A 17,921-nucleotide genomic window follows, 5' to 3' on the forward strand; every position below is an offset into this window, starting at 1 on the left:
ACCAGCCTGAGGGGTGGCTGCCAACACATGGGACTTCCATATCTAAGAGGCTTCGCCTGCCAGATTCTGGTGACAGCAGGGCTGACACAGCAGTGTGACACCTGAGTTTGAACCCTGGCCCAGGTCTGACTTCCCATGAAGGAAGGGAAGAGGAGGACCAAGATAGAGGAGTACTAGGGAGGGAAGACGTCCAGGCATGACCTTGACAGAGCCAGGGCAGGAGGAAGAGGGAGGACAGGGACGAAGGCTGAGTTCCAGCCCTGGGGACCCTGGCACTGCCTCCTGGTGGGGCTGCCCCACCACCCTCTCACCTCTCTAGGAAGCAGCACTGGCCTCAGGACCTGGGGGGCTCCCACGGGGCCAGTCCCAGAACTTTCTCAGGACCAGCCTCCCAGCCTGATCTTCCATGTTCCTAGGACTTAAAACTGGAAACCTCCATCCCATCTGGCTTCTGGAAGTGGTGGCACAGGACAGTGGGCACTGGTGTACTGAGCTGGAGACCTGGGTCCCAGTGTCGAGGTGACAGGGAGGGGGACACAGGTGGGCAGTGAGGGGAGGCCTGCCCCCTCCCAAGGGGGCAGCGTCCAGGACTGCTAGAGGAGCCCTGCTGCACATCAGAGGGCAAGGGACCCACACAGCACAGGTCAGATCAGCGCGCCTCTTTTTATTGCCCCCCACCCCATCCATCTCAGGCACCCCTAAATTACAAAACTACCCACATTTCACGGCCCACCCCCTAAGCGGCGGGGTTCAGAGCGGCGAGAAACCTGTGCACTCCCCCTTTGACAGCAGCGGCGACACCTTGGGTGCAAGCGGGGCCGGGTCTGGGTGGGGCAGAGGAGGGCGCACCTGAGCCTCGGCCCGGCCCCTCACCTCGTGGGCCCCGCCCTCCCCACCCGCGAGCTCCCTGGCCTTACCCGCCCGCGCGTCGGGGTCGGGGCGCGGCTGCCCGGACGCCGGGGCCGCGGGGGCGCCGGGGCGGTGGTCCTCCAGGTGCAGGGTCATGGCGGGCCGCGAGGCCGTGGAGAAGGCGCACTGCATGCACGAGTAGCGGCCCCGCGTATGCTCCCACACGATGCGGCTCGGGGCCGCGTGCCCTGCGGGCAGGCGGGATCCCGTCAGTCCCCGGCCCCTGCCCGAAGGACCTGTCCACTCCTGAGGACGGTGGACATGGGCGAGGGCGGCTCGGACCTTTCCCCACCTCCCCATCAGTTCCCGGGCGCCGAGGATCTGGTCTGGCTAATCCGTCCCCCACGCCCCCGGAACTGGGGGGCATTGAACTTGACTTCTCCGCATCCCGTCCCCGGAACCATCGCAGGGGGAGGGACTCGTGAACCCGGCGCGAGCTTTACACGGAAACGCCGGCGCAGATGAAGGCACGAGGGCCGGTAGTTTTTAAGGCAAAATCCTGTATTTCGGGGCTGGTACTGCTGCCTCCCAGTATTTCCTGGGCCCGGCAGGGCGAAGGACAGAAACCCCTCCATCCCGCCCTGGTGGTCACCTGCACGCACCTGAGGGCGCGTCGGAGCCGCCCTGGGGTCTTCGCGGGCTGCCGCCTGCACCTGCGGTATATGGGCGGGTCAAGGTGAGAAATCGGAGCGAGCCCAGTCCACCCTTCTGGCGCTCCAGCCATCACACTCACCTTGGCTCTTTTTCCACACGGCGGCGCTGGAGGCAGGCGGCCCGGGAGCGGTGGCCAGGAAAGGGCGCAGGCGTGGGGGGCTTAGGCCAAAGGGCGCGGGGTTCAAGTAGGGCAGGAAGGGCCCGGTGGGGGCAGGGGCGGGGGTCGTGAAAGGCTCGAGCAGCGGGAACTGCAGGCCCGGCGCCGACGTGGGGTCGGACTCCGGGGGACGCTCGAGCGCGAGTGGTTCCTTGTCGAGGGCGGGGGGTGGCGGCGGGGCTGGGCTCTGCGCATGCTCGGCGCAAACATGCAGATGCTTGAAGAGCGAGCGATGCGTGCGGAAGCGCAGTAGGCAGTTCTCACACCTGGGGGGCAGGCATAGGGCTGGGCTGGGTCTCCTGGGGGACGAGGGCGGGGCCTATCCGATGCCACCTGGGAACCCGCCCCGCGAGCGTAATCACGGAGCCCCCACCTGCGGGAGGAGCTTGCCCTAAGTATCCCCCTACTGTGGCCGCCGCGACCCTTCCGAACCCCTCCGGGTCGGAGCCCTGGGAAAACGAGGAAGAAGTCTCAATTTTGACTGAGCTGGTCAGTTTTCCTCGTGGGAGGTAGAGAGACTGGGCGGAGCCACACCCACGTAAGCCCCACCCCTTCCGTGTCCCTGGGACTTACAACTGGTACTAGCTTTCTTCTTGGGCAGGTAAGGGCAGGGCTTGCCTGAGGCCACACTCACATCCGGACCCAGCCCCTGACTAGGATGGGGAAAGGCTTGGGACCCAAGTACTGCCTATCACACCAGAGCTGGGCGGAGCTGCCTGGTCACTGAGCACCATAGGAGGTCGGGGTGGTCAGGGTCTCACTTGAAGTAGCGATTGGGTTTGTAGTGAAGCTTGCCGTGTGTCACCAATTCCTGCATGCTGGGGAAGGTCTCCGTGCAGCTCATGGCGGAACAGCGGAAGAGTTTGCCTGGCAAGGCAGGGTTGGAGGACAGAGCAGTGGAGTGGGGTGGCCAAGGTCGGCCTGGGGGCTCTGCCTGCCTCCCACCCTAACCTGCCTCCCACCACCTACCCTAGCCCTACCTTCCAGGGACTGTGTGGGTGGGCAGTGGGTACGCAGATGCTGTGCCAGGTCACGAATGCTGGGGAAACTGAGGCAGCAGCCGGGGCTGGAGCAGGGTATCTGCTTTCCTGTAGGATGCACACAGCCAGGTCACCTGTCCCTTCCCAACCCATGCTGTCCAGGGCTCTGCCCCAGAAAGGTATATATGAGGCTGGAATTACCCTATGTTTTCCTATTGGGGCCTTTACTCTGTCTCCTCCACCAGACTGAGCTGCCAGAGGGCAGGGGCTGAGCTGGCCTGGCTCATCACTGTAGCCACAGCCTGGCACACACTTGGTGCTCAGTAAATGGTGATTCCCTCTAGACAAGGCCCAAGTTTGGAGATACTCTGAACTCCTCATTCCTATTGTTCCAGGGCCTGTGACTCCACACTAGGCCCCATCACAGGTCACCTGGTAGTGGGCGTCGTCTAGGAGGCCGCAGGTCCTCACTGGTCCCGGAGACTGTGCTTGTCAGGCCAAGGCTGGGTCCAGGGCCAGGCTGGCCACTGTCTGGGACTGGGGAGGCACCCTGCTGGGCGCCGCTAGGCCCTCCACGTTCCCACACTGGGGGTGTGATTGCCCGGTCAGGACCTGGCTCCTCCGCCATGGAGAAGGAGGTGGCTGTAGCAGCCACAACCGGGGACAGTACTTCCTTGTCAGTCTCACTGGAGCTGGGCTCTGCAGTGGCCGGCATGTCGGGGCTGGGTCCCGAGGGTTCCTCCTCCTGGTGGAAGAAAGGTGAGGAGAACCAAGCCCTCTGGGCCCGGTGTCTGCTGGGGCCAGCCAGAGGATCCCCTCCCACCCCAGCAAGACCGCTGGGTATTCCTGAAGCAGTGAATGCTCGAGACATCACCCAGTCAGTCCCCACCCCAAGGAGGCACCATTAAGAGAAGGCAGGGGGTGAATGTGGATTGGGCTCCTGACTCCTGTCTCCATCCCCAGGCAGGGAGTTGGGCGGTGTCCCAAATGTAGATGGGGGCACGTGTCAGGAATGCCCTTAGAAAGCAGCATCCCCTCCTACCCAACCTGGGAAGGTGGGAGGCCCTCTACGCGGAAAGGGCGTGGCCTAGAGTGGACAGGACAAAGACTATGAAGGCGGGGCTCTGAACAAGTCGCGGCTAGGAAGATACTGGAGGGGCCAGAAGTGGCCATGCGGATTGTTTCCGGGCGGAGATACATATACCCGCCGGGCGCGAGCTGTGCAGAACTTGGAGGTGCTGGGGGCCCGGTTGTATAAGAATCAGGGGCGGAGCCCGGGCCCTGTGGGCGTGGCCCAATCGAGGCCGGGCCCAGAAGTAGGGGGTAAGGCGCTCGCCGAGTGACAGCTAGCGGTGGACGAGTGCCCGGATGTGGGGGCGGGGTCGACTGGAGGGGGTGTGTGTGTGTGAGACCGGGGTGCTCCCCGCCAGTCCCCGCTGGCTCGCCGCGTCCCCGGCGCCGCGCTCACCATCCTCGGCCCGGTTCAGCCTCTTGTTCCCGCGGCTCCGGCGGCTCTCGCTGAAGCTGCGACGACTCCCTGGACGGCCGCGGGCTCGCGATCACGCCGGCGCCATTTTCCGCCTTTCCGCTCTCGCGAGAGTGGCGGCGGGACCTGCGCACTGCGCTCCGCAAGGGGGCGGGGCCTGAGAACTGGAGTCCCCCTGGACCCCAGAGCAGACCCCGGGGGCGGAGTTGCGAGCCGGGGGCAATCCTAGGGTGCACCTTTAACAGAGTCTGTACGCTGAGATCCGGGATTAAAATCTTTCCTGGCCTGTGTTTTCGTCTGCAAAATGGGCATTTTCATTCCCTCCTGTCCTGTCACCAGACTCAAAGGCGATAAACAGCGGTTCTACTTTTTGAAGAGGTCGTGTTGAGTGGGCAGCCTTTTGGGAAAGAAATTGGCAATGGTCGTCAAACTTTTCAGAGCACTTAGTTCTGAAGCTGGAGTGGGTCTGTTGTTATAGCCAGGGGCTGAAAGCAAGGTAAACTGTCAGGCAGGAAAAGCTTGTTTCCAGGAGGAAGGCATTGGGTGTACTGGCATGGAATGAGTCACCTGTCCAGCCTCCTGGGTTAGTGTCTGGCGACCCCGAGATAAACAGTACAGACAAACACCCCTGCCCTCAGGGGCTGCTCACATTTTAAAATGGAGGAACAGACAACAAATGCAGACAACGGTCTGAGGGTAAGTGCTACAAAGAAAAACAAGATAGTGACGGTCAAGGAAGCCTCTCGGCGAGGTGACTTCTGAGCTGGTAGAAGTGAGCCGATGGAAGGTCGTGGGGCCCGAGCACTCTGGACAGTGGATAGTTGGTGCAAATGCCCTGAGGTGGGGACAGGCTTGTCTCTTTCAAGGAACAGTGAGGGGAGCTATCAGCAGAGGCTGGAGCAGAGCGGAGGCAGGGTGTGGAGATCAGAAAGTGGATACGGAGCAGGGAAGGTCGTGCAGAGCCCTGTGAACTGGAGAGGAGTGTGGTTTCTATTCTAGACACTAATGCCTTTTCAGCTAGAGGATGGTACACCATCTGATCCCTGGCTGTCGTTTGAAAGATGGGCTATTAAAGGACCGTGAAGTGGATCTTTGATCTCAGATGTCTATAATACATTACTTAACCATTCAAGAGGTATATGTTGAGTTCTAGGCAATTGTAGACTTGATGTGCAATGTATTTTTCCCATCTGAGTCCATAAGATGCACGTATGTGCTTTTTTTTTTTTTTTTGGTATCTATGTGCTTTTATGTGCAGAGAATACCATTACAAGGAGAAATGGTATTTTTAATACCATTAAAAATTGGGGAGAGGAACAGGGATTTTCAAGTGAGGGAGAGACAGGTTTTTCACATTTTTGTGCAGTTTTAATTAAAAAATCTATTTTTATCTTTAATTCAGTTAAACACTCTTAAAAACAGATCATTTTGATGCAGGGTGGAGAGGTGTGTGTGTGTGTGTGTGCATGCAGGGGAGGTTGGTGCAATCTGGCCCATTTTCAGACAGGACAAGGATCCGAGGAAGGGCCTGACTTAAGAAATTTTTTAAGAGTCAACAGGATGTGGGGCTGAGTGGGTGGGGCCAAGCTGCCCGAGGTTTGCAGATGCTGTAACCTAGATGTGAGAAGCTGTTAGAATGTCAAGCCCACTCCATTCTCCATACCCAGCACCCCACCCAAACCTCGTCTAGCCATCCTATCTAGAAGGCCCTACTTCCTACATATATTGTGCCTGCCACAGTAGTGGGGTCATGGGGCTGTACCTCAAAGTGCCAGGAGGAGGGGCAGCGAGTTCGAGGGCAGAGAAGGGAGAGGGAAGCCCTGATTTCCTCTTCAGCACCAGGAAATGCCCAGCTGATGAGGTCAGTGGCTCATGTCAGTTGTCCTCCCTGCCATCTGTCCTTACATTTAAGCCTTGCAGTGAGGGATGCACACAATGGTGGTTGGGTAGTAGAGTTAGACAGTCAGACATGGAGGGAACCAGGGACATTCAAGGGACTGGCTAAATGCTTTTGTATAACAATCCACTAACAAAAGGGCTGTTGAGACCCAGTTGCAACCTTGGGATTTTTTTCCAGCCACACTCAGCTTCCCTAGATCAGCTTCCCTGCAGGCGGCTCAGCTGGCCAGTCAGCCCCTGTTCTTTCTCTGGCTCAGTTATGACCCTACCGCTCTCCCAAACTGGCTGCTCTGTGAGGGGCTGAGCACAGAGGTGGTGTCCGTCTGGTAAGCCAGGATCCTCAGGACCAGACCATGGCAGGACTCCCATTCAGTTCCAGCTGCCCCTGCATGGAGTACTCAGAAGGCTCAGACTCCTGCGTGGGGTCTGACAGCTGCGGAGACCAGTAGCCAGGCTGACCCCTTCACCTGTGATCATAAGTGCAGAAATCCAGGGCCCTGTCCTGATTCCTTAGCGAATGAGGGCTAAGAAGGCACGGACATGAGGTGGGGGTAGGGGCATGTGGGACCTGCCTCATTCCTCAGGGTCCAGTTGGGTAACGGATGGGTGTGGGGGCTGCAGATTCAGATCTATCAGGACCCACTGGACCATTTTCTGCAAAAAAGCTGGGATGCAGCGTCTAGAAGCTGGCATGTGAGACCAACTCAAGCTTTTCAAGACTTGGCTCTGTAGAATCTTAGGCAAGCGACTCAACCCCTGAGCCTTCATTTTTCCACTTGTAAAATGGGGCATTTGCTGCTCCTACGTCACAAGGTTCTGAGAAGGTTGGCACTCAGTTAGTTCACACTTCCACCCGGCAAACGTTTATTCTCAGTGAAGAGAGAAGGAGAGAGATCATGCTTGTCAAGGCCCCCCTGACTGTGCCCCGCACTTTGCTGACAGGACACAACTCATTTTGTACTCACAAGGCAGCTGGGAGGTAGGCTATGCTGTTAGCCCTGTGTGACACAGGGGAAAACTGGTGTGACATGGGGGAAGCCAGGGTCCAGGGTGGCTACAGTGGTGACTACCAGACCCACCCAGGGCCAGGGGTGGGCTAGGCTGGAGGCCACACGACTGCACCTTCTGGCCAATGCAGCCAAGGGAAACGAGACCCTCGCTAGCAAGGCCTGGCTTCCTGGCAGGTGCGAGGACAGAGTTGTGGGTGCCCCCACTCATATCTTCTCCACATAGTTTCCTGGGAAGAGGCCCTCCTGGCCATGCAACCGGCCTTTCCACCAGCCCGAGGTATCTGTCGGAGACAAGAGAGTGTGAGGCAGTACCCAGTCCATCCGGGAGAAAACCTTCAAGCCGGCTCAGTGTCCGTCTTACGCACTTCCACTGGCCTGGCGTAAGGCAGAGGCTGAAAAGAGAGTGACAGATGGAAGGGAGGGAGGGACACACACATGGTTTTTCCTTGTCACCGGCTCACAATCTGTCATTTTCTAGACCATTCACTTGCACTCTTTCTTCATCATCTCCTACAGGCCCCTTCCCTGCAATCCCCATAGTGGACCCAGGAATGACCTCCATGGGGTTCCCCAACCCACCTGCAGAGGGTACTGTTGAGTCCAGGGCCCCTCTGGAGCAGCCCAGGGGACTAAGATAGGAGATGGTCTGGGCCATCCAGACATGGCCCATTTCCTACTCACAAGGGGTCTCTGAGGTTCTGCTTTTAGCCCTGTGTTTGACAGGTGACTAAAATGACGCTGGGGTACTGGGTGTGATGCAGTGAGGTCAGGCTCCCATGTGGCTTAGGAGGTGACCTCCGGACAAAGGCCTCTAGCCTGTGCAGCCACTGGCTCAGAAAAGCGTATCTCTGTCGGGGACTGGGAGCTAGCTGGCCACCTCTGTTCTCCAACGGGAGGGGTATGCGGTGGGTGGGGGCTGCCTGGCTATGTCAGGGTTCTGACACCTTCTACCTCTGTCCTGGCACACATACCTTCCATGAGGATTTCGATGACTTCATTCACATTGAAACTCAGCTCATCCACGTCTTGGCCCACGTACTGGTACAGTGCCCGGCACCGCGGGCCATGCGTCCGTGGCTGGGGCTTGGGTCGGCCCACACCTGGCACAGGCCGTTGCCCCACGCTGCGCTTCCTCTGCATGCTGTGGGCACAGGGGGGCGCTTGTCACAGCCCAAGATACTCCTCCAATCACCTGCCCACCTCCTGGGGCTTCCCTGCTACCCCACCTACCCAGCCACGCCCTGATCTGGCACGTTGAGGAATTCTGTGTTGTGCTCCGAGGGGTGCTGTGCCCGGGGGCGTCTGCTGGCCCTCAAGGCTGAGGACGGAGGGCCTCGTGGAGGCCGCTGGGAGCCCCCTCCTGATGTCATCTCCAGGGGTAGGGGGCCCCCTCTGGCAGAGGGGGGCACCCCATTACGGTCTAGACCTGTGGTTGGAGCAAGGATACGGGCATTTATCAGGGTGATGCCCAAGTTTCCAGTCTGAGGGAGGAGGCAGCCACACTCTCAATCCAATATAATGACTGGGCCAGAGGGAGGGACCCATGGGCCAAAACGGACAAGAGAGAGGTTCTACAGCAGTAAGATTTTTCCCCACCTCCTTCTGTAGGAGGGCTTTTATGGATAGGTCTTGGAGGATAAATAGGAGCTCAAGTGAAGTAGGAATTTGGAAGATAGGCAGAGCAAACAGCCCTAGCAAAGGCCTGGCGGTAAGAACAAATTTGGTAAATTGGCAAAATATGATGTAGCTTGCCTGACAGGAGTGTAAGATGGGAGGAAAGAAGAGCTCAGTGGTTAGCTGGGGTTGAATTCTGAAGGGCTTTGAATACCAAACTAAGCTTAGTCTTTATTCTGTGGGAGACAGGGAGGTATGGAAAGGGACAGAGAAGAGGGTGGTCAACTCTGCTTGTTAAGTCCTGTTGACAAGAGGTCTGGCTTAGGTTATGGAGCCCACAATGGGCAAGGGAAGACACTTAGTGGGGGGCGTCTCCTCACCTCTGGGGGGCCCTGGAACTGCCCGGGAAGGGGCATAGGGCGACCTTCGAGGTTTTCCCTGGGCCAATCCTTTCCGTGTAGGTTCTGAAAAGGAAAGGGGAAAGGATACAGAGATTTGAGTGGTGGCCAGACCGGACCAGGCCCCGCCCTCAAGTCCAATCCACTCTGGCTCCGCCCCAGATCCGGTCTTCTTAGGCTCACTGGCTCTCCCATCAGTCCCGCCCCTTAGTTACTAGAACACTGGCTCCGCCCAGTGATCGGTCCCGCCCCTCCAGGACCCGCCTCTCACTTTCTGGGCCCGCCCACTGCAAGGCTCGCCCCCATCCATTAACTCACAGGCTGCCTTTGGCTACGCCCCCTCCGCATTTCTCGCCCAGTCATTGGTCAGCTCGCTGGCCCGGCCCTCTCCATGGATACCTCCTGTAAGTCTCTCTAGACATGCCCCTTCACGGCCCTCACCCACTCTTGGCCAACCTCACTGGCTCCGCCCCTCAGCATTGATTGATCCCCTCGCTGGCCCCGCCTCTTTGGCTCCGCCCCGGGCTCTGCACAGACTTACTGGAGTTTTTGGGCAGACCGTCACCCATGCTAACGGTGAGTGTCCGGCCGCTAGCCTTGAGCACAGCCACGTCGCCGGAGCCACGGGAGAAGGTGACGGTGCGGGTGCCACCTCCGCCCCAGCCCTCCTTCTTCACCCGGAACTGTAGTCTGTGGGGAGAGCGGGAAGCTGTAGCGGCACCTGCTTCCCAAACGGCGGAGGTGGGGGGCAGGGTGTTACTTCCCCACTCCATCCTTTCCCGGCTTGGCACTGGTGGGTGACGGGGCAGAGGGGGAGTTCGACCGGTCCGTGGGATGGGAGAGGGAGTGCTGTGCCTAGACCCGCTCGAGGATGATGGTGGGGGGGGGCGTACGTGTCACTGAAGGTGAGTGGCAGGGGCCTCCGCGCTGCCTCCTCGAAGCGCTTGCACAGGAGGCTGACGAACTCGGTCTTGAAGATGCTTTCCAGGAAGCTGTCGGTCGCGTCTTCTTGGAGGATGAAGAAGTCGTCCTGCCGCGTGCTGGGGGCAGGGCGGAGGAAAGGCAGGTGAGAGTGACAGGTGAGGGTGGTAGGAGGAGTGCCATGTGAGATGCCACAAGGGAGGATCAGGTAAGGGGCAAGTAAGGAGTTCCACAGGTGGGGGCAAGCGGAAAAAGTGGCAAGGAACTGGGGGAGGCGGTAATGGAGAAGGGTCAGGTGAGAAGTCAGGTGAGGAGATAGGTGCTGTTGGCAAGTAAGGATCACGAGTGTGGGGGGCAGGTGAAGGTGACAGGTAGGGCAAAGAGAAGTGCAGGTACAGCAGCAGGTAAGATGGTCGGGGTTACAAATGGTGTAACAAGTATGAGGACAGCTGAGGATGACGAGGGGGCAGGCAAAGGTGACTGTGGAGCAGGTTGGTACCTGGCCTCACCTGAGGGAAACTCCTCGCAGGGCCTGGATCTCCAGCTTCTTCTTCAGGACCTCATGCACCTGGCCCTTCTCAGGTCCCTTCTTCACCTTCTCTCGCCCGATCACATACACACACCTGGGTGTGAGGATCAAGTCCCTCTTGATGGGCTGTGAAGGAGGCAGTACCAGAGAGGCTGATGTCAGGAGCCCTGGGCATGCATGGGCAGCCTGGTCCCGAGGGACCAACCGTAGGCATAGGGGGTGCTGGGAGATCAGGTGAAGGTGTCCCTCCATGGGAAGGTAGAAGAGTGGTTACAATATATAAAAAAATAACAGGTTAAGTAAGAGCATATTAGCTAGAAAGGGGTGTTTGGGGCAGTGAACGGGTAGCGGATAGATGAAGGTATACCTGCTAGACATGGGTGCCCAGGCCAGAAGAGAGTACCTGTGCACAAGTGTATCTGGGCCAGGTGATGGTATGTCTAATTGACAGGTCTATACAGACTTGGTGTACCTAATGGATAGGTGTGTCCAGGACAAGTGAGGGTGGTCCTGTAGTCAGGGCTTCTGGGTGAGGTGAGTGTGTAATTGTGGACAGATGTGTCTGGCCAGGTGAAGATACATGATGGACAGGTGTGTCCAGGCTATGTAAGCGCATATTTGATGGGCAGATGTATTTGCATTAGTTGAACCTGTGGCAGGTGTGGGCAGGACGGGGCAGGTGTGCCCCATCCAGGTGAGGGTGTACCTGTGATGGGATAGGTGTATCTAGGCTAGGTGAATATACACCTGTGGGCAGTTGTGTCCAGGCCAGGTGAGAATATACCTGTGACGGGGGTGCCAGGGTCCCAGATGTACCCACTTGCTAGTGCCTCACCTTGAAGCGGCGGTCGTACTTGGTGACTGAGTCAGCGAAGTCCACACGCTCCCTCTTGGCCAGGAACTGACGCAGCTCCGGCCTCTCCTCCAGCCCCAGGTAGTCCCCGACGAAGTTCCGATTGATGCTGTTCCGTCTCCGCTCCTTCTTATTCAGCAGGATGTTGGAAGCTGTGGGGACACAGGGTTGGAAGCAGAGGTTGTGGCTTGGCTTTTCCAGGTTCACTTCCCTCCACCCTGAGCCTCCCACCTGCAGCCTCTCACCTTCCTCCCGCATCTCCTCATACTTCCGGACTGCTACATGGCGCCGCCAGGCCTTCTGGATGGTGCGGGCAAAGCCATCGAACTTGCGCTCTCGCATCTCCTCCAGAAGGAAGAGCTGGGAGAGAGGAAGGGGCGGTGGGTCCTGGCATCTCCCAGGGCTACAGTCTCGTTTCCCCTGAGCCCACCCCGTCCACATGCTCATGCGCACGGGTGCCTGCACACATGCTATCACACTGTAGTTAGCAAAAATTTCTTCTTCCTCCAAGTGACTGGATGCAGGGTTTTCTCCTAATATGTAGCACAAGCCCCACATTAAATTATAACTGTGGGTCTTGCTGGGTTCAAATCCCAGCTCTGTCTGTTACTAGCTGTGTGGTCTTGCCAGAAACAATATAACATCATGGTTTCTCACACTGCTAATTAAACTATGGCATGCCTTTCACATGAGGTGCACCCTGATTTCAGAGATGTTAGAAATGTGAATCAATGTGCATTTTAGAAAACCAAGAAGCTACTGTAAATATGAACATCTGATGTATAGGGCTGTGGTGTGACTGGTGACTATGTGGTTGTTCAGTGTACAACCTGCACAGCCGTACATGGCATTCCTAGAAAGGAGGTTTTTGCAGAAAGCATATTTTTGAGTTTTAAGAGTCTTGGCCCAGAGGGGTCTTAGGAAATAAACTATATCAGACCAAGTCATAGTGGAAATGCTGTGAAACATGTCTGTTTATTTGGAATAATAACAGGTGAACATATTAAGGAGAAGAACCCATTGGATATGAAAAGTTAGAAACCTACAGCAAAACAACAATGCGGTGCTGGTCAAAGACTAGAACAATCTATTGCAATAGGACAAATGGCTGGGAAACATCCTAATTCAAACCGAAGTTTAGTGATAAAAGGGATACAATTTTCAATCAGTGAAGATGGGAAATATTATTGAAAATAAAATTGGGCTTTATTTAGAAAATGAACCCTTTACGCAGAGGGATTTCTCAAATACACAAATATCTCATCACTGCCCAAAGCCTGGGCGCCCATTTTGTTGATGTGGTTGACGTCTCCCAGAAACCCAGGGTCTCCTGCAAGGACTAAAAGGATTCTGCAGATACTGGGTTCGAATGCACGTTTAGAAATATATCTTGGAGGATTTTTAAAGCTGTGGGTGTTCATAACTGTTCACAAAAGGTGGGGAGTCTTCTCACCAGGAAGAAAAAAACCAACATTGCAGTTTCATAGGTTGCAGGGAATACAGTGATTTACGTATGCATTATTTTGTTTCTCTGATAGTCTATGGTTGGTGGGTCTGTGTGCAACGTGTGTCTGAGTAATGCCTCCTACAGGGTGTCTAGAGGGCATGTGAGTGCATTCTGTGGTTTGCTGAGGGGGACAGGTATGAATAAAGGGAGACCAGCCTGCAGAACTGGAAATGGGCCAATCAGGAACCCTCTTGCCCCTTAGCTGTTCTGGGCAGATGGGACAAGTGTCCCCAACCTTGTAATTTCTGCCCAGTGAAGAGGATTCCTTTTTAGTTTCAGAAATGGGCCTTCCTGTCTGCAGAGTTTAAAATGCATCTCCTTCATGCTATGGAAGGCAAGGGTAGGTGTGCTAAGTACGGCGGGGAGGTGAGTGAGATAAGACCCAAATCTGTGTTTATCCTGGTGGACTGGCTTGAATAGCACCCCCCACCCCAATTCATGTCCACCTGGAACCTGTGAATGTGACCTCATCTGGAAATAGGGTCTTTGCAGATATAATCATGTTAAAATGAGATTACACTGGATTAGGGTGGCTCTAAATCCAAGATGACTGGTGTCCTTGTAAGAAGAGGGGAATTTGGACCCAGACACATAGCAGAGAAGTCCATGTGATGACAGGCAGAGATGCATCTACAAACCAAGGATTGTGGGCTACCACCAGAGATTAGGGAGAGGCAGGGAAGGAGTCTTTCCTGGAGCCCCCAGAGGGAGTGTGGCCTTGTGACACCCTGATTTTGGATTTCTAGCCTCCAGAAACGTGAGAAAATAAATTTCTGTTGGGTTAAGCCATCCAGTGGTACTTTGTTACAGCAGCCATAGGAAACTAACACACCTGGGGTGATGGGCAGTGAAGACTAGCAGGTATATAACACATTCAAGGATATTTATGCCCATGTTTACAAAAAACAAAATCCTACTGACAATTATCTCACTGTAAGTGCATTTATGGTTGAGAAAGGCTGCGACTCCATTAGGTTTATTTAATTCCTGGATCAAGTTTTCATATAGCACAGTTAAACTGTTTTCATTTTACTAATATTCTTTTCATCCGAATCACCTTTTTTCCTGTGCAAATTTTCAGGTTTTTTCCTTATAAAAATTTCCCACTAAACTTTTAGTTTTGTGACTTTCATTATTTTCAGCCAGTTCATCTTCCCCACCTCCAAATGTGCAGACTGCAATTTCGGTCAAAATTTGATTTTACCTTCTATAGTCTTAGCCAGAGCTAACTTTATTTTCTCTATTTTTTTTTCCAGTGTCAATTATTAACTGTTTCTTTCAGAGTCAGATTTTACAGTCTGCCAGTAATTGGCAAGATGGCTTGATTCTCTTTCTCTCTCTCCTGCCCATCCTCATATTTTTCTTCCCATTCCTCTTTCCGTTTTTCCTTATCTGTTACAAATTGAATTGTTTCAGGTGTAGTCATAGCCATGGACAATTTTGGTTCACGATAAGTTTTTATCAGTAACGATATCTACTTTGAATGCGATTCCAGACTGTTTTAATTTCTCGAGCAAAGTGCATTCACAGGGAAAAGATCTAGGAGACGGATGCAGACAAATTTTGGGGACAAGGACTCCTAACCTCCCAAGACAGACTATTTTTGTAGCTGTGAAATCTCTAGAGTCTCCACTCCTCTGTGTTATGTTTTTGGTTTGGTGAGAGAACAGCTACCTGTAAGTTACAGTAATGTCGAGAATCATCTCAACATTCTCCTTCTTGTCTTCATGAAGTCCCTGAAGTGCCAAACGTGGGCACCATGATTATGCCAGTGATATGGCATCCAGCTGGCCCTGGTCCCATCCCCAGCACACCTTTCCCCATGGCTCCAGCTTATCCTGGGCTGGAGAACCTAGGATTCACCTGAGAGTCTGGTGAACTAGGGCGGCTCATTGAGACTATCAGCTCCCTCTTCACTTTCCAACCTCACATACCGTGTTTCCCCAAAAACAAGACCGGGTCTTATATTCATTTTTGCTCCAAAAGACGCATCAGGGCTTACGTTCAGGGAATGTCATCCTGAAAAATCATGCTAGGGCTTATTTTCCGGTTAGGTCTTATTTTTTGGGAAACACGGTAGAAGCAGGTGGACAGGCAGGCCCTTAGGGGGTTCCTTGCTTTGTTTTGTTTTGTTTTGTTCTTTTTATCATTGTTGCTTTTTAAAAGATCCCGCCCGCATTACTGAGACATAATTGACATATAACACTGCGTAAGTTTCAAGTGTACAAGAGTTGATTTGACACACGTATATAGTGCAAAATGGTCACCACTATAGGTTAGCTAACCCTACGTCACCTCACATAGTTCCCGTTTCTTTTGTGTGGTAAGGACATGGAGGATCTCTTGGCACCTTGAAAGTATACAATCCAGCGTTGCTAACTACAGTCACCATTCTGTATCTGACATCCCGGGACACAGTCAACATTGACCTTGTGGCTTTGTTTTGTCCCTGAAAGCAGAGGCAGCATGACGTCGCTGGTGCTTCCAACCTTTTGCTAAAAGGCTCAGCGCTGATGGTAGTGCTGGAGGGATTGTTCTAGGTGGGAGAATGTGGAATGAGGTTTGTCTTGGATACGTCAGGGTTGGGCTTGGAATAAGAAAATTGCCACTTTGACACGAGTCTTAGGCTCAGGGACTGAATGTGTCCACGACTGAAGGAATGAAGGAAGAAAAGGAAAGAGAAAACAGGATGGGAGAAAGGAAATGAAGGAAGGAAAAGGAAGAAAGGAAACAAGGGACAAAAACACATTCTAGATAAGCCGTGAGTCCTTATTCCTTCCAAGGGGCCGTCACCATAGGTGGCCATGTGCTCCTCCAACTGCTTCCTGGCCACCAAGGACTGCCCAACTATTTTAGGTTTTTCTGATCACCTACTATGTACCGGGCACTATGCAGTGGCCTTCCTGTTTTGTCTAATACGCACCCCAGTCCTGCAGGGCGGCTGTTATTACTCTCCTCACTTTCCAAATGGAGACACAGGCTTGCAGGGGTGAGGACATGTGCCCCATGTCACACCGTGGCCTGAGAGCAGGACCTGAGCCCGTGCCTGTCTGCCCGTCTCTCACACACACTTACCGACTCGGGGTTCTTGACGAAGACCTTGGTGCTCCCCATCTGGTACTGGTCTGGCTCCATGTTGACTGCCCGCAGCAGGTGCTGGACCCCCTGACGCTCGTCCCCGCGCCACTGCGGCCACGTCTGGGGGGTCAGAATGGCGTACCTGGAGGCAGAGGGTTTGGGAGGGTTTGAGCAGCTGGTGGTTGTTCTGCAGGGGGCGGTCAGGGCCCCGGGTGGCAGGGTGCCTCACCTCTGCAGGAACTTGCTGAACTGGCGGCGGTAGGCGAAGCCCGCCCTGCGCACCCTAATGTTCTCCTTCAGGCCCAGGTACTCCACCTGATGCTTGACCCTGCGGGGAAGGCAGCCTGAGCAGCGGGGCCTCACCGGCCCAGGAGTGGGAGGGGCTCTGCTGGCGGCAGTCTGGGGCAGGGGTGCGGCGCTGTTCCCAGGTTGTCAGCTCTGTGGGGTGTGGGGCTGGGTTCTGGGGAAGGAGTCTGTTTGTTCTGTGATCAGGGTCACATGTAGGGTGGGTCCTGGGGTCTGGGGGTTGTGAGGGAGACGGTGCTAGTCCTGGGGGTCATCCTCCAGTCAGTCGGGGGTCATCCCTGGGCCCTGGGGTTGGCTTGGTCAGTTCTGGGTATAACCCCGAGGCCCTGAGGGGCTTTGTTCTGGTCCTAGGGGTCAGCCTGGGTTAGTCCTGTGATGGGCCATGCACCCCCAGCAGGGTTCCAGAAGGAGGGTCAGTCTGGGGACAAGCAGTGTAGACTGGGCTGGGGGGTCACCTGCTCTCTTCCCAGTCGCGGGGCCTCTTGGTCTCGTTGGGTTTGATGCAGCGGATATAGTGAGGTGTGCACTTCTTCAGCGTGGCCACCAGGTCATTGGCTTGTTTCTACGGTGGAGGAGAAGGTGGGTCGGGGGTGCACAGATCAGATCTCTGGCCCCTCTCTCCTCCCACCCTGGATCTGCCAGGAGGTGGGGTGGGGCTGGCAAATGTTTGTTGATGGAGTAACTGAGCTCTAGGGAGAACACAGGCCTCAGAACACTCCTACCTGTGCTTCAGGGAGGGATCAGGGCTTTGGAAGTAGGGAATCTCATGTGTGTGCCTGAGGCCGGCCAGCCTTGAGCTGTCTGTCTTAGTCCCTCAGGGGAGATGAGACAGGAAATCATTCCAGGTGTGTGTGGGGGGGATTGGGAGGAGCGGCAGGAGAGACTCCAGTGTTGATCGTGGCTCTGCTGTGTGTTCTGGGCCCGTGACTGCACCTCTCTGAGTTTTGGTCTCTCCCTCTGCCAGGTGGAGCTAGTCTCACATGTGTAAACTGCCCTGTGTTTACTGCCAGCACTGACAAGTGCTCAATACATGGGTATTAAAATATTGCAAGGATGGAGCATTCATTTTCATAGCAACACTTTTCACACTAACTAAAAGGTGGAAACAACCAAAGTGTCCATTGACAGATGAATGGATAAATAAGAAGTGGTCCATCCACACAATGGAAGATTACTCAGCCTTAAAAAGGAAGGACATCCTGACACCTGCTACAACATGGATGACCCCTGAGGACATGATGCTCAGTGAAATAAGCCAGACACAGAGGGACAAATACTGTGTGATTCCACTCACAGGAGGTCCCCAGAGGAGTCAGATTCATAGGGACAGGAAGTAGATGGTGCGGCCAGGGGCTGGGGGAGGGGAGGGCAGTGAGTGTTTAATGGGGACAGAGTTTCCGTTTGGGACGATGAGGAAGCTCTAGAGATGGATGGTTGCGCAACAGTGTGAGTGGACTTAATGTCACTGAGTGTGCACTTACAAATGGTTAAGATGGTACATTTCATGTATAGTTTACCACAATTTAAAAAAGTGACCAAAAGACCAAAAACATTATTAGGATGATGATTCACTTCTGGATTTAGGGAGTTAGGGGGCCATTGAGGAAGCTGGTCCAAGCT

General features: G+C 54.9%; 2 protein-coding genes across 4 annotated transcripts in view; both read right to left on the reverse strand.

The window, feature by feature from the left end:
- Nucleotides 1-650: 650 nt before the first annotated feature.
- On the reverse strand, nt 651-4,298 carry ZNF414 (zinc finger protein 414). Of its 2 annotated transcripts, XM_081076182.1 has the most exons (8): nt 4,169-4,298; nt 3,133-3,445; nt 2,701-2,808; nt 2,482-2,587; nt 1,643-1,986; nt 1,512-1,562; nt 918-1,097; nt 651-824 (listed from the first exon to the last, which is right to left on the reverse strand). In XM_081076182.1, exons 1-8 carry the CDS (start codon nt 4,169-4,171, stop codon nt 751-753), a joined length of 1,179 nt encoding a protein of 392 aa, XP_080932308.1. In that variant the 5' UTR covers nt 4,172-4,298; the 3' UTR covers nt 651-750. The 2 variants fall into 2 exon arrangements, with proteins under 2 accessions (XP_080932308.1, XP_080932307.1); XM_081076181.1 differs by having other exon boundaries at nt 681-1,097.
- Nucleotides 4,299-5,537: 1,239 nt separating this feature from the next.
- The window catches only part of MYO1F (myosin IF), a 31,443-nt gene continuing 19,059 nt past the window's right edge, over nt 5,538-17,921 (reverse strand). The window contains exons 17-28 of one of the 2 annotated variants that reach the window (XM_081076039.1): nt 16,757-16,863; nt 16,225-16,323; nt 15,993-16,137; nt 11,656-11,770; nt 11,393-11,562; nt 10,538-10,683; nt 10,001-10,147; nt 9,649-9,797; nt 9,090-9,173; nt 8,326-8,521; nt 8,067-8,236; nt 5,538-7,376 (exon numbers count right to left, since the gene is read on the reverse strand). In XM_081076039.1, the coding sequence (XP_080932165.1) occupies nt 7,300-7,376; nt 8,067-8,236; nt 8,326-8,521; nt 9,090-9,173; nt 9,649-9,797; nt 10,001-10,147; nt 10,538-10,683; nt 11,393-11,562; nt 11,656-11,770; nt 15,993-16,137; nt 16,225-16,323; nt 16,757-16,863 (1,605 nt within the window). In that variant the 3' untranslated portion in view covers nt 5,538-7,299. The remainder of the gene's footprint in view (nt 7,377-8,066; nt 8,237-8,325; nt 8,522-9,089; nt 9,174-9,648; nt 9,798-10,000; nt 10,148-10,537; nt 10,684-11,392; nt 11,563-11,655; nt 11,771-15,992; nt 16,138-16,224; nt 16,324-16,756; nt 16,864-17,921) is intronic. The other variant, XM_081076040.1, reaches the window with a different exon arrangement.

This window comes from Rhinolophus hipposideros (genome assembly GCF_964194185.1).
Source record: "Rhinolophus hipposideros genome assembly, chromosome: 16".
Classification (NCBI taxonomy): Eukaryota; Metazoa; Chordata; class Mammalia; order Chiroptera; family Rhinolophidae; genus Rhinolophus; species Rhinolophus hipposideros.

Excerpts from the sequence above, each read along its gene's own strand:
- ZNF414 (XM_081076181.1), bottom strand. Across the intron at positions 2,809-3,132 it reads TAGACGACGCCCACTACCAG|GAAAGCAGATACCCTGCTCC; the intron begins GTGACCTGTGAT and ends TGCATCCTACAG. Across the intron at positions 1,563-1,642 it reads CGTGTGGAAAAAGAGCCAAG|GTGCAGGCGGCAGCCCGCGA; the intron begins GTGAGTGTGATG and ends CATATACCGCAG.